Source organism: Lepeophtheirus salmonis, chromosome 1 (assembly GCF_016086655.4).
Source record: "Lepeophtheirus salmonis chromosome 1, UVic_Lsal_1.4, whole genome shotgun sequence".
NCBI classification, from domain to species: domain Eukaryota; kingdom Metazoa; phylum Arthropoda; class Copepoda; order Siphonostomatoida; family Caligidae; genus Lepeophtheirus; species Lepeophtheirus salmonis.
Genome location: NC_052131.2, coordinates 53,283,525 through 53,298,000, shown reverse-complemented (window position 1 = coordinate 53,298,000; position 14,476 = coordinate 53,283,525). Strand labels below are relative to the sequence as shown.

Genomic DNA, 14,476 nt, shown 5'->3' with positions numbered 1-14,476 from the left:
TGAACCCCTCCCCCTCTTATTTTTTAATGGAAAATTTTTAATACTATACATTTATATTGACAAGCTCGAATTTACTGGATTTGTTGTGGTGAGAACATTCATTTTTACTGTTCCCACAAAATGTTCTTCTTCGCGGGGTTTTTTCCACAATTCAAAAATAAAAGAATGAACCGAAAAAAGGTAAGGAATGAATGACGAACAGAAACATTTAAGAAAATCAAGGGAAAAAGTGTAAACGGATCCTAGTCTACCATAAACTAATAAAATATATCGGGAACATGCTCGTAAACAATTATTTTGCAGTGAAAAACGCCGAGTAATATTTGGACGGGTTACAGAGATGGGAACTCTGCGGAATTACAAGGAGATTAGGTTGAAAAATAAAATACAAAATTCAGAAAAAATGTCTTGTATCTTTGTTAGGTCGGAAACTTTTCATATTTGCTTACAAAGATATAAACTATATAACCGATAGTACACCAAAAATGGGAGAATAGGCTTCAAACATTGCGAGTCAGTTTTTTGATATTCAGGCCATTTTAATTTGAAAAAAGGTTTTTTTTTTAATGAATATCTTTGATACGACAGGGAAACCCCATATCTAGTGTTGTGTCCCTCCTTATTTATACGGTCCAATTTAATCAAGTCGCCAGTTCTATTTGTCTTTGAGACGGATTCTTAAGACTGTCAATAATAGAGCTGATTAAACAAAGAAGAAATAAAGTTGAGTGACGTCATTAACAACCGAACTTTATAAGTTTTTAGACTGGACCGGACTGAGACTGAACTGAGTCTTCAGTCCTAAATAAGGACGGCCACAACATCCCTCATATCATTTTGACCATCTTAAATCCCTTCAGTTATTAAGGACAAAATCCGAAAGATACTTATTCATATTTCCATATATTAAAGCATTAATGATTAGTTCCAAAATAAATCAAACTTGAGCTCTCTAGCTTACATACAAGTCGAGAAAATGAGACATGAAATTCATTTACGAATTTCTATTTCACGCACTCCAGGCAGTTGGGTGTCTACGCCGTCAACAAGTCCGAAACGTTGGAGAGGAAAAAGGGCTCTGTCAATAAGACCAAACTGGATCCAGAGGAGTTTAAAAAAAAACAGTTCATGAGGGCTAATCCAAGAGATTTTGGGATTTCACACCACTGTCTAGAGAGCTATCAAAAAGTCGGTGGAAATTGCCTTGTGAGGGTGGAGGAAAGAAAGAAACCCATCTCCTCCGTTGCTTGACTCTTTTGAATGAGTTTAAATGTGTCTTTGAGCTCATTTTTGACACTTTTGGCCCCCCTACACCCCTGATGCTAACCCCTTTGACTACACCTTTTGGGTGCATGTCAAGTGGAATGCCTGCAGTGTCCGTCATCCAAAACACCGAGGCCCCAATGCCACTGTCAGCCTCCTCTGGCACGCCATGATATATGACTGCATCCACAGTGGGTTCCAGGCCTTCTGGAAGCCATCATAGCCACTAATTGTAGTTATATTAATGATTAAGAGAGCTCAGGCACATTGTATCTATTGATAGTATTAATTTTATTGTTAATTAATATATCATATCTTATTGAAGTTTAAAATTCAGTCAGTGTTCAGATTTTAATGCTTTTGTAATGTTGCCTAATTTCTAAACAATCCCACCCCATTTTTTCAAATTAGAATAGGCGCTACTGCGCCAAAAAGGGCCTGAAAGGCCTCAAACATTGTGAGTCAGTTTTTTGATTGACTCCAGCAGAAAAATTTTATTCACTGTGGCGACAAATAACCTGAAAACGGGGGACAATCTATAGGACATGTTGCATACTAAATTTCCGAGCTCCAACTACCAGTAATCCGTCTAATGAGTCATACTCATAATCATCTATGCAAGGGCCTTTCTATTTCATGATATAGGCATAACTTTCTAAATATGTTCCGTTTGGAGATTGTTTTTTATTTCTTTTTTGACTAGGTATGGCAAAGACAGAGATAAGTTCGCTAAGGCAAGGAATAAAATAGAAAGTGTGTAATTATATAAATTGTATAAATAACTAGGGAAAAAAAGAGAAACCATATTGTATAATAAAATGTGTATAATCTTTCCAATCCAACCAGGTAAAGCGGGATTTCTGACTGATATTTTGTGTTGCATAGACAGAGGTATACAAACATAAATGTACAAGTAATCATAGCATAAATATAGTGGGGGAGATTCTTCCTTTTTTTCCTTTCAATTTTTTTTTTTTTTTGTGTAGCAGCTAGCGAGGACGTTCACACATTTTCTTCTTTTTTTTTTCTTCTTTTCGGGGGTTTGGCAGGGATGAATGGTGTAGGCAGGGAAGGCAAGGGAAGTATTGTTGTAGCACAAGTAGTGGTGCCAAGGAAGGGAAATGAAATGATGAATCCTTCCCCGCCTGTTGTAAGTGTGGAAGAAGTGTGCACGTACACACTTTGATCAAGAAGAAGAAGAAGGGAGAAAAAGAAAAAAAACCTCTTCTTGTGTATGCCCAAGCGGAGATCATGAATTTTTGAATAACATTACTCTTGTTGTTTACCGAGTTTTTTTTATATATACGATTTCCAAGTTCTTTATTCAATTTATATAGTTATTAATGTGTCTCCGATTCGTGGGAAATCCCGGACGTAGTTCTATACTCAGACAAGAAGAGAAAACCCTCCGGACCCTCCTTTTACTTCGGAGTAAGTTTTATTTAATTCTGATTCTTCTTCTTCAGTGAAAGCCGTTGTTGAAGAAGTCCTATGCTAGTAAATATCAATGTTCTTCTTTGATATCCGTGTCGGAAACTTATCGAATACGCTATTGTCAGGGAGTTCCTTGAATATCCGCGCCAAAAAACTTGAATGAAAGTGGCATTGCTTTCTAAAATTGTAACTTTTGAAAAGAGTCTGAGAAAAACGGGGGGAAAAGTACCTAAAGTCGAGGGCCTTCTCTGTAGTTCTACCTTACAATAAAGTCCCTTTTGCTGATTCAGTCCTGACATGTCATTTGCAATAGATTTTTTGAGTCCCTCTCTATGAAATCTAGATATATAATGACTAGTTGCCACAGAATACCCATCAATTAGTAATATATTTATTAGTACTAATGCTAACCGCAAGAAAACTCAAAAATTAGACCCTTAAACATATGGTACATCCTTTAAAAGTCCAATCATTAAATGACACTTTTCTCAATTACATCGTAAATTCTTCATCTAAAATGACAAATTTCATTTTTTTGCTTTGTAACTTGTTCGCTTATTATTTCGAATTCCATTAGTCCAAGTTTCATTATATGGGCTACAATTTTCTATTACAAGGCTCCTTTTCACATTCAAATCCACCATTTATGTAGTTTACTAATGAAAACAATGAAAATGTTAGTTTCTATGACTGACAGCCTCGAACACTGTGGGTCCAATTACATACTAAAGTGTCAAGCTCAATTCACTTTTTAACAATAAAAAATATACATTTCTTTCTTTGAATAAATTTTTTAACAAGAAAAAATAAATATTTTTACAAAGATCTTTATTGATTCATCCTACAAACAGAATTTTTGCATGCAAATAATGTCTTAAAAGTATTTTCAGTTTCTCATTTAAATACTTTGATCTCTGAGGACACATTTGTTATCATAAATTCATGGATCATTCTACATATTTAATATACATTCATATTCAATTTGTTCAAAATTCATTATTCTGTGTTTCGTTATATTTGATACGAATTTTCATTACAAGACTCTTTTAGTAATACAATTCTAAATTAAGGGTAAAGACTTGAATTTTGAACACTTCACTTAAAAATCGATTATTTTTAGCAAAGTATAAAAGCCAGTAACATTCAACACTTTGCAGGTATTTTACTAAATAGTATATTTGGAATAAAAACGTGTTTGGAATGCAAGTGCGTTATATCCACGCAGCTGTTTTTGGAGCATTGCTGTTATTATTTATTTATTGTATTAAGCTATATATAATACCAAATATATATATATATTTTTTCATGAATACATTTAAAAATCTTCATTTGGGTAAAGCAAATATTTTAAATTTATAATCATCATATAATACAGTCATTTATAACTCGTTTTACACTAATTAACATACATTTAGTTTAGTCAATTATATTAAGTCTAACATTTTTTTTTATTCAAAACATTTTTTAACAAGAAAAATAAATTTTTCTTTCTAGCCTAAAAAAAGATTTAATGTCAAAAGTTTTATTGATTCATCCTCTAGCTAGCTATAAACAGTTTTTTTTTTTTTGTAGTACTGAAACTTTTTATTATATTCATAAAAGTCTCAAATTATTTATAAACACTTTGGTTTGCTTTTTCCAATCAAACACAATATATTTTTGTCTTTTTTTTTAGTTAGTCATTCGAGCTAGCCTTACACTACTAAGCTTTGATACTATGTTTAATTATAACACACTAAATAAATAAAACAATAGAATGTTTTGCTTTCTATAACTGCCTCTGCCAATTCTATAAACATATTATTTCACTTGATTTAATGCCTTAGGAGATCTTACAACCAACCACTTAGTAGTTCCATATCATAAATTAAATTAATTAAGTGTGTATTTTTTGTCCAGTACATCTCGCTAAAAAGTGTTTCATTCATATATTCTTTGCTTTTATTTATAGGACATGCCAAATATGTACGGATAAATAATTAGTAGCTACACTTTGAAGTCGTCGTCCAGGATTCGTGATAAAAAAGATGTCGTCTTCAATAGATGGAGGTTCACCCATGATCCTGGAACCTTCTGTTACCATGCGCGAAGAACCTGGTGAGGTCTTTCTCAACAATGACACACGTTCATTTTATAATGGTAATGGTGGAGGAGATATACCCGCTCAAATCTCCATCACCAAAATCAACCCTCCAGTCTCTACTCAAGTATCTGGGGCATTTCCTCCTCCTCCTCCTCCTCGAGGAAACCCCTTTCCATCTTCTCCAAGAAGTGATCTAGCTGGAATTGTACCAAAAGGACTACGACCTGTTCAAATTCGACCTCCTCCTCTATTTAGGGGTGGTGGAATCCCAGGTATTCCTCCACCTCCCAGACTCCAATATGCAGGAATTCCCACAAATATACGACCTGTAAACCGTCCATCCAACAATGTCCATAGTAATAATCCCATCCTTGGTATGATGAATGTTGCTAAAAAGGCGGGTAATACTCCTCGCTTTTCTTCTCGTGGAAGTCGTGGACCTTCTCCAAGGTGTAAGCAACAGCAACAAATACCTCGCTCTTCACCTCAACCAGGATTCCACCATCTTGGAGTACCAGGTATTAAAAATGTATCTCCAGTGGCCAATTCGTATCGTCCACCTCCGATGATTCGTCCTGGCTTTAGGCCTGTTAATGTTCGAGTGAGAGGAAGGCCTCCACTCATTAAAAGAGAGACAATAGTGTATCCTTCACCCAGAGAAGGAGAGCCTAAAGTTGGGGAAGAAAATGGAGCTATTATTGCAGCTAAAAAAGATGAAGATAATTTCAATGTTAAAGGAGGGGAATCTACGGAGAATATTAGTGATCATTCCGTGCAAAATGAATCTTTAAATGCTCCATCTGAGCCAGAAAAAAATGATTCTACAAAAGTCGCAAAAAATGACAGTGCTAAAATAGAAGATGATGATAAAGAGCCAAGTGATCCCGAAATATCTTTTAATCTTGACCCAAGTAAAAGGAAAAAATCAAAACTACAAAACTCCCTGGAAAATAGAAAAAAGTCAGTGGATGATGAAACTGGTGGTGCAAAGAAGGAAAAAGAAACTGCTAAACCAGATAATCCCGTCCCTGATGAAAAGGTTGATCAGGATGAGGATAAAGGTGCTACAAAATTTCGGTTCGTCCGAAGAGCCGATGGCAAAGGATTTGTCAAAAAGAGTGTAAAAAGTTCCTCAAATTCTTCTGTCAAATCTGGATCCGTTTCGCACAATGTTCGTAAAACTTATTCATCTTCAGTTTTGAAAGGGATTCGAAAGAAGAAAAAGAAACCGTTCAAGGGGATTAATTATCGTTTTGATGGGAGTATTAAAAAAAAGAAAAAAACCTATTTAAATCCTAGTGCGTATAAAGGTAAATATAATTACCTACTATATTGCCTTAATTTGATATTGATTAATTATCTATTTAATTAAAGATGATGATGACACATCCTCCATTCGATCTGATCGAGAAATAGGAAATGAACAGGACGTTTTATCCTATTTAGGTATTCAAAGAAAGGATTCTACCGACTCAAAGAGTTCTATAATTGATGAATCGAAGGAAAAGATCGTTGTAGGACCCAAGGCTAGAAAAAGTTTTGGCGGTAGTAGTGGCACAGTTCTTTCTCCTCCTTCTTCAAAGTAAGGATTGTAACTTTATTTATGCAAAGAGTCTCATTTAGCATCTTTTACTTCTATAGGAAACGACCCCTTGGGGATGTTTTAACTAACAGAATAGTAAAACGAAAAAAAACTTACTCTCCCAAAGTTGGACAATTTTTCCCTCTTCCCTCCGTACCAACTATTAGTACGAACTCCACGACTTATACTACGAATAATAATAATTCTACAATACCTACAAGTGGCAGTACGTCATCATCCATCAGTGCCTCTACATCTGTCAGTGCATCTGATGAAGATGGACCTCAATCTCCTAAGGAGTATGAGGATGAAGACATCATGTGTAAGGTAAGACGGTTTTTCGAATATTTTTTATGAATATATCATGAATGATACAGTCAACTCTAATCCCCAAAGAAAGTAAGACAACTACTGCATATCTTGAGTATTCTGGAGCAACAGTGTAACATGTAGTAGTGTAAGATATAATTCGGCAATTAAGATTTTGTCAAGTTTAGATATTCAGAGTACATACAGACCGATAAGATAAATCCAGACTATTTTAAACACGTTTTTAAAACAAGGTGTAGAGCAAAAAATACAACAAAATTATAATTATACATTTATTCAATATGAGCATCTTCGACAGCAAATCAATAAGAAGTAAAATAGGCAAAAATAACAGCTCACTGCAATTGCTTCCAGTGATAGCTAAGGTCATAACGAAGGCTGGAAATTTAGTTTTGAATATATGAGAGACATTGCCTACCACTTTAGATATCATTATGAACATATGTCCAATCCATCTGTTCGCTGAAAGAACTGGATTCTTCCTTCATTGAACTTCCTTTATGGGACAATTTATAACTATTTGTTACCCTGAGTAACTTATTTTTTTAAATTTTTTGCACGATGTATTGATTGTAATACTTCATCTGTAATTCCGAATTGAGGGCTCAGAAGACTTTTTTTTTTTTTGGTCAGGATATACATTTTTACGTCAGTGACAATAATGGGAGTCCTCACACCTTGGCTTGTGGACTCTCATAACATCCTTGGTATCCTTCTTTCACCGATTTTTGATATCATAAACAGTACTCTATGAGGGGCGAAGTAACCCATCAAGGTCTTGATTATACAAAGGCAGTCTTTGTACTGATTATTATTTAGTTGATATGAGAACACAAATATGTTCCAAAACACATAATCTCATACTTTCAAAGGGATAAATTCGTGCTACTTGCTCTAGATTAAGTTTATGATAAAGTAATAATTTGTCCAGATTTTTTTTTATCGACTCTGTATGTAGATATCTCACAAGTTTTATTGAATATTCCTTTGTCAATGGGTAATATAAGCTACAAATATTCCCCTTGACAAAAACAAACAAACTGACTTGTTACTCTATTACTCCAAGCTCACGATATAATGTATTTTACTTATTTCTAATGACCACTCTCTCTGTTTCCTTCTCGTTTTTGTTCTTCTAATTTCATTGGTATGAAATAGCTTGAGAAACTGAGTTTGCTGTATCTTATAGGTGGAGGAAAATATCTCTGGTGAAGGTTCTAATTGTATTACTAATGAAAAAAGAGTCACTAGAGCTGTAAAGGGAACTTTGGATCCTAATTTACAGGCAACTTACATATGCGAATGTGAGAAAACGATAGATGACCTTCTTTCAAGAAGGAACAGTGGTACGATTTGTCGTGCCATAGAGTCCGTTGGAGGAAGTCGAGTTGGATGTAAGAATCAAATTCAAAGTTTCAATCAACTCCGGGCGGATGCTAGACTTCCAAGAAAAGTTTTCTGCGAAATTCATACAGAAAGACTAAGAGCACATCAGGTGTGCGGCTTTTGTGGGGAATTTTGTTCTCACGTAAGTTTTGAAGTTTCCTTCTATATCCAGGGGATTAATTTGTATAATATACCCATAGGGAATGTTCTATCTTTGTCGGCCAAACAAGAGGTACGCTCCTCATGTATTTCACAAGAGTTGCTATAACAAAGCAAAGAGTAGGGCATGTTGCCACTGTGGTTCTCGGGATACTCCTGCGGTCGTCCAAATGACTCTAAAAATGGATCGTGCTCCTATTCAACTTCTTCGCACTGTCTCGAAAATGTCATTTGCTAATGGTAAGAAGGGAAGGCCATCTGATGATGTTGAAGAGGATATAATAACCTATAAAATGGCGAATGGTAAGGTCATTTCCTCGCAAGGTCTTCCTCTTGGATTAGATAACTCAATTCTGCAAAAAGTTTTAAGTGAGCTTGAGGATAAGCATGCTCCAAAGTATGTTAAATCCCTTGAGTCAACCTGCATTTTTAATATAATTTATCTTCTGTAGACATTTGACAAGGAATATGTACTTCCCAACAAAGTCCGGTGATGCTGTCAAAATTTTACAGCTTCTCTCACAAGGTTATTCCCCGAATCAGAAATTTATTGAATTTAAGAATGGATCTCCTCTTCACTTATCAGCAGCTGAAGGTCATGTTCTAAATTGTCACATATTTGCTCAAGCTGGAACAGAATTAAATTCTTTTGATGATTCCGGGAATGCACCTATACACTTAGCATCTATGAAAGGACGCACCGAAGTTGCAAGGTACTTACTACAAGCTGGTGCAAGTATTGAAAGTCGTGGAGAAGATGGGATGACTTGTTTGCATCTAGCAGCTCAAAATGGTCACTTGGAAACCGTTAAAATAATTCTAGCTCAACACAATTTACCTAGGAATTTTCTTAATCTTCAGGATGACGGGGTTGGACACCACTCGTCTGGGCTTGTGAAAACAGACACGAAAAGATTATCAAGTATTTATTAATGAGGGGCTCGAATCCTCTCATCGTTGATGCAGAAGGTAACATTGCTCTTCATTGGGCGTCTCTGTCAGGTTCAAAGACCACGTGTGAGGTCCTTATGAATTATGGATGTGACGTTAATGCCAGGAATATGAATGGGGATGCTCCAATGTAAGTTAATATTTCCATACCCGTGACTACGGGGGGAGGGGTCTCTTTCCGACTAAAAACTTATCAAATTTGTTGAAAAGAAAAAGTTATTTTTCAATTATTGCCTTTATTACTTTGAAATTAAGAATTTTCTATATTAAATTTTTTGTCCAAATGTTCCAAAAAGTCTTGACTAAAAGCATTTATCAGGCAAAATCCAAAAAAAAAAAAAATTCTTTGATTTACAATATGAGTTCGTCGTCAAATTTTGTCTCCTCCTTAAAATTTCAACTCATTTTCAAGGAAAACACATGTCTCTTCGTTGAAAAATAGTTTTCCTTAAATTTGACATTTATTAAAAAACAGAAAAAAACAACATAGGAGAACACTCCTTTTGTACAAATGCATTGAAGACAATAATCGAATTTGTCTTTGAGGGCAGAATCCAAAACTGATCTTAGTTTTTCTCTCAGTCATCTAAATTCTGAAATATCTGGGATTATAGTAATTTGGGACTATCATCGTTCAGTCATATGTCACCCTTACAACAATCCCCAAATTAAAAGTTTGATTAATATAATAATTTACCTATTTTAAGTAGTTAAGTAATAGGTAATAAATAAACGTAGGTATACAATTTATTCTTTATGTAAATGTGTTTTTATGATTATATAGGTAGTGTTTTATTGATTCTGTACCTTGCTCTGAACTCAATATATTTCCATTTTTAGGCGGAAAAATTATGAACAAAGACACTCTACTTTAGACCCTTATAACTTATTCATAATAAATAGTGATCAGGAATATCATAGCTTATATTATAGAAAAATAGTAAATGTATAATTTAAAAACGATTTATTTAAAAAATATGCATCTCCAAGGATTTTTCTTCCATTTTGAAATATTAAAATTCTCTACAAAATTGTGAATGGATCACTTTATTGTTTCAATCCTTGTATTTCATTCCCAAGTAAGGAGTCCACTCTTCTCCCTTATTAGGTATGGCAGTTTTCCTGGATGAATTCTCCACCTGTCGTCATCGTGGAATTTGGAATCCAAATTCGAATATCTCTTGAGATGGATGATCAAGTTAAAAGTATCTTCCTTCCATTGCCTCTTTCTTCCTTTTACGATGCATGACGTGATGAAATTGGCATTGAAATCGGGGAAAATATGATAATAATGTTGACTATTTTCTAGTACACCCCATACAAAATGGAACAAAAATCCTTGGAGATGCATATTTTTTGATAGATAATTTTTTTATGTTATACATTAAATATTTTTCTATAATATAGGCTATGAATTATGATATTCATCATCAATATGTATTATGAATAAGTTATAAGTGTCGTTTTTTATCATTTTCAGCCTAAAAATGGAAATACATCGAGTTCAGAGCAAGATGCAGAGTTAATAAAGACACTTATTAATCCTACTTTTAATTTGAGGATTGTTTTAAGTTTAAAAATTAATCTGAACGATAAAAGTAAGTCTCTTATTGCTCTAATTCCCGATATTTCAAATGACTGAGATCCCCTTTGGATTCTGCGCTCATAGATAAATTCGATTATTGTCTTCAATTCATTTGTGCAAAATCTCCACCCCCTATAATTGTTCCCCATTGTTGTCAATTATTTGTCAAAAAGCTCCACACCACTCCTCTAAGGTTACGGCTCGGAATGTTTCTATTTTTTAATGACATCCTTTGGTTTAATTATTTATATATATATATAGTCACATTGCCCTTCGTCAAGATCATTATGAATGTGCCGTATTGCTCCTAATGAGAGGAGCGAATACGAATTTGATGAACAAAAACGGCCAACTTCCCGTTGGCTGCATGGCCAAAGATGCAAAATGTGGGACTATTATGCAACTAAGTACCAAATTGAATGCTATGATGAAGAATAATAAGGTTCATACTCATGAAAAAATAGTCACAAATGACGTGAGCAAAGGAAAGGAAAATTGTCCCATACAGTGCATTAATGCTCTTGATAACGAGGGCCCTCCAGGGAATTATGTTTATGTGAGAAATAATTGCGTTACATCATCAATTCCTATTGATCGAGATCATGCATCTCTTCAGGTGAGTTGATTTTATATACGAGGTGCTGCAAGATAAAAACAATCCTAAAACAAAAATCAAGAACATGAGAAAATCCTAATTTAATTTTATATTTCATATATTCATACTGCTCAATATTTCATAGACACATTTGAGTCAATTATAGGCTTTGTACTCAAATTTGTGGAATGAGCTAAGAGACTCAATAATTTTAGCTACTGTTTAGAACCTTGATTTGATTTAAGATACTTATATTGGTCCTATTATATACGGCCTTTCAATTAAAATCTAACAATTTTATAATTTTAACGATCAGTTTTGGCTACTTTAAAATAGGGCTGCGTAGTCCGGAAAATAAAATTCCCGACTCTGACTAACACAAAATTTATTATATTTACTATTGAGTCATTTGAGTCTAGAGCCTATAAATATAGATTTAAATTGCAGCTATATGTATTTATTATTTATATGTATGTAGTAAATAATTGTTCCAGTAATAAGAAAAACAAGATGAAACGGATCAAAATCTATCTATTGCTAATACGTAGTTCATAAGTTTATGAACGTAATTTATGCTCTCGTAACCGAGGAACGACAATACCACAACCTCTCACTGCAACATTACTCTTTACTCTGATGACATTGACTATTCAGAAGACTCAGTAATGAACTAGCATGGCTAGTGATTATGTATTAGAGCCTTTTTAAAATTTGTGAAGTGAACTTATAAAGTAGTGAACTTTCATTTTTTATAAATTAATAGTACTTAATACCTATAATTTATAGCCATTAAGGGAAAAACTTTACAAACACTCAATATAAGCCTTAGATTATAAATAAGTTTTATTTACATAAATTATAATAATTTTTGTAACCGGAGTCTATAAATTTTTTGACTCCAACTCCGCAGCCCTGCTTTAAATGCAATTTGCGGCGCTCCTAAAGAGTTAATAGGAATAAATTGTTTATAAAAATTAACGATCATTTGTTTAAACTACAAATCATGTAGTCCCCAGTCAATTTTGAGAAAAATCATTCTAGCTTGCTTTTGTGTTGACTTAAATTTTCCCCTCTATTCTATACAGCACTGTAAGTGTGAAAACGCCTGTTCCTCTGAGGACTCCTGCAATTGCTCCAAACTAAGTGTCAAGTCTTGGTACGATTTGGAAGGAAAGCTCAAGTCTAGCTTCGATTATAAAGAGCCACATATGATTTTTGAATGCAATGATTTGTGTCAATGCAACGTATCAACCTGTCACAATCGCGTTGTTCAGCACGGAATCACATCTCGTATGATTGTTTTTCGAACAGAAAATATGGGCTGGGGCGTCCGAGCTCTGAAGGACATAGCAAAGGGCACCTTTGTTTGTGAATATGTCGGAGAAATAATTTCGGATTCAGAGGCAGATACACGGGAAGACTCCTATCTTTTCGATCTTGACTATCGGGTATGTTTTTATATATCTATTATATATATATTGGTTACTTTATTGATATAATTTTAGGAAGGAGAGACTTACTGTATTGATGCGAATCGTTTTGGAAACATTGCTCGTTTCATCAATCACTCCTGTGATCCAAATCTTACTCCTGTTAAAGTTTTTGCTGAGCATCAAGATCTGAGATTTCCTCATATTGCACTCTTTGCTAATCGAGATATTCCCAAAGGAGCAGAATTAGGGTAATGACTTAAGATGATCTACCTAGTAATTTAATTAATGATGTGTATAAGGCGAAGATGATAATAATAATATTTAATTCCTGATTTCTTTTAGAAGTTTCTCAAGTGGATTAATGTGTTGGATAATAGTTCACATATCCTTGATTGAATCTCGAAGAAATTAGAATGATATATATTTTTATGTGATAAAATTATGAACTCAACTGAATTATTTTTCTACATTTTAAAATCATTGTCCTGCTTTCTTTCATTTTTATATATTCGTGCTAATCCTTTATTCATTTGGTATTTTACAGATTCGATTATGGAGAGAAATTCTGGGTAATTAAACACAAGTACTTTACATGTCATTGTGGGAGTGAAAACTGCCATTATAGTCAGTCCACAATTCAAAAATTTTTAAAAAACTATTATCTACGCTTTCCAATCGAGGATCCGAAATATAACGAAGGTCATAAAACCGCCCCGGATATTAAGACAGAAAATGCTAACGACACAACATCATCTGGTTCAATCATCACGAACGGGAATGCTACTAACCCTCCCGAAATCTCCTCCAAAATTGATGTACCTGTCGAAGAGATCCATAAAAATAATAAAATTAGTCGTCCCCTTTTATCAGAGTCTATTATTACCAATGGTAGTCGTTCAAGGCGATCTCTCAAATCTGGGGATCCTTCTTCCTCCTCCTCTCCTTCACCTACGCCATCTTCGTCACATTCTAAATAGATTTTGTACCCTCGTGGTTTTCGTTAACTCGTCAATTAGGATATTTAATAATATTAATATTTATCATGTGTTATTTTGAATTTAAAACAAATTTTTGTACTTCCTCAATCACTGTTGATAATTAATTATATTAATATATTATATTATATATTATTATATTTTTTTAACATTGACACAAAAATAAGGACATTTTTTCCCCTTCACTCTCCCGTTCATTTTACATTTTAATTATATAATTATTCATAGATTATTATTTGAAAAAAGAAAAAAATAGGTATTGTAATATCAAAATAAAAAATATTGAAGTAAGATAATTTCTCTTTTCATTCATGCGCGCTTAAGCAAATATTAAATAAAAGTATGGTCGGAACACACACCAAAGCATCAGAAGTTTTGTAATTATACAAATGTTTTTGTGTGGAATAGATTCGAACATACGTCATGTGTTACTGACACGTCATTTTGAAAAGTTATTTCGAAAGAATACTCCCATTTACATATTATAGGACAGTATGGCTATGACTTGAACATACTTGAGTTGTTCCCGACTTTCCTCAGGTTATTGCACCCTTTTACCTTGTCCTTATGTGTGAGATGAGTCCAGGGTTTTCAGTGACGTTATAATGGAAGGCAACGCCATCTTAAGGGTTCATACTTTGTATTTTGACTACATAAAATGCATACATTTGCAATAGATC

General features: G+C 33.9%; 1 protein-coding gene and 1 long non-coding RNA gene across 2 annotated transcripts; one reads left to right on the top strand and one right to left on the bottom strand.

The window, feature by feature from the left end:
- Positions 1–2,347: 2,347 nt before the first annotated feature.
- G9a (histone-lysine N-methyltransferase G9a) lies at positions 2,348–13,934 on the top strand. The gene is given in 12 exon segments (XM_040727470.2): positions 2,348–2,694; positions 4,649–6,090; positions 6,155–6,362; positions 6,422–6,689; positions 7,882–8,220; positions 8,279–8,634; positions 8,690–9,102; positions 9,105–9,318; positions 11,035–11,389; positions 12,454–12,816; positions 12,874–13,049; positions 13,346–13,934. Coding segments are annotated over 11 exon segments (4,491 nt in total). The 5' UTR covers positions 2,348–2,694; positions 4,649–4,724; the 3' UTR covers positions 13,779–13,934.
- Positions 12,981–13,370, bottom strand: LOC139907626 (uncharacterized). The gene is made up of 2 exons (XR_011784345.1): positions 13,254–13,370; positions 12,981–13,071 (listed from the first exon to the last, which is right to left on the bottom strand). It is a non-coding gene; the product is annotated as an uncharacterized lncRNA (long non-coding RNA).
- Positions 13,935–14,476: the final 542 nt, after the last annotated feature.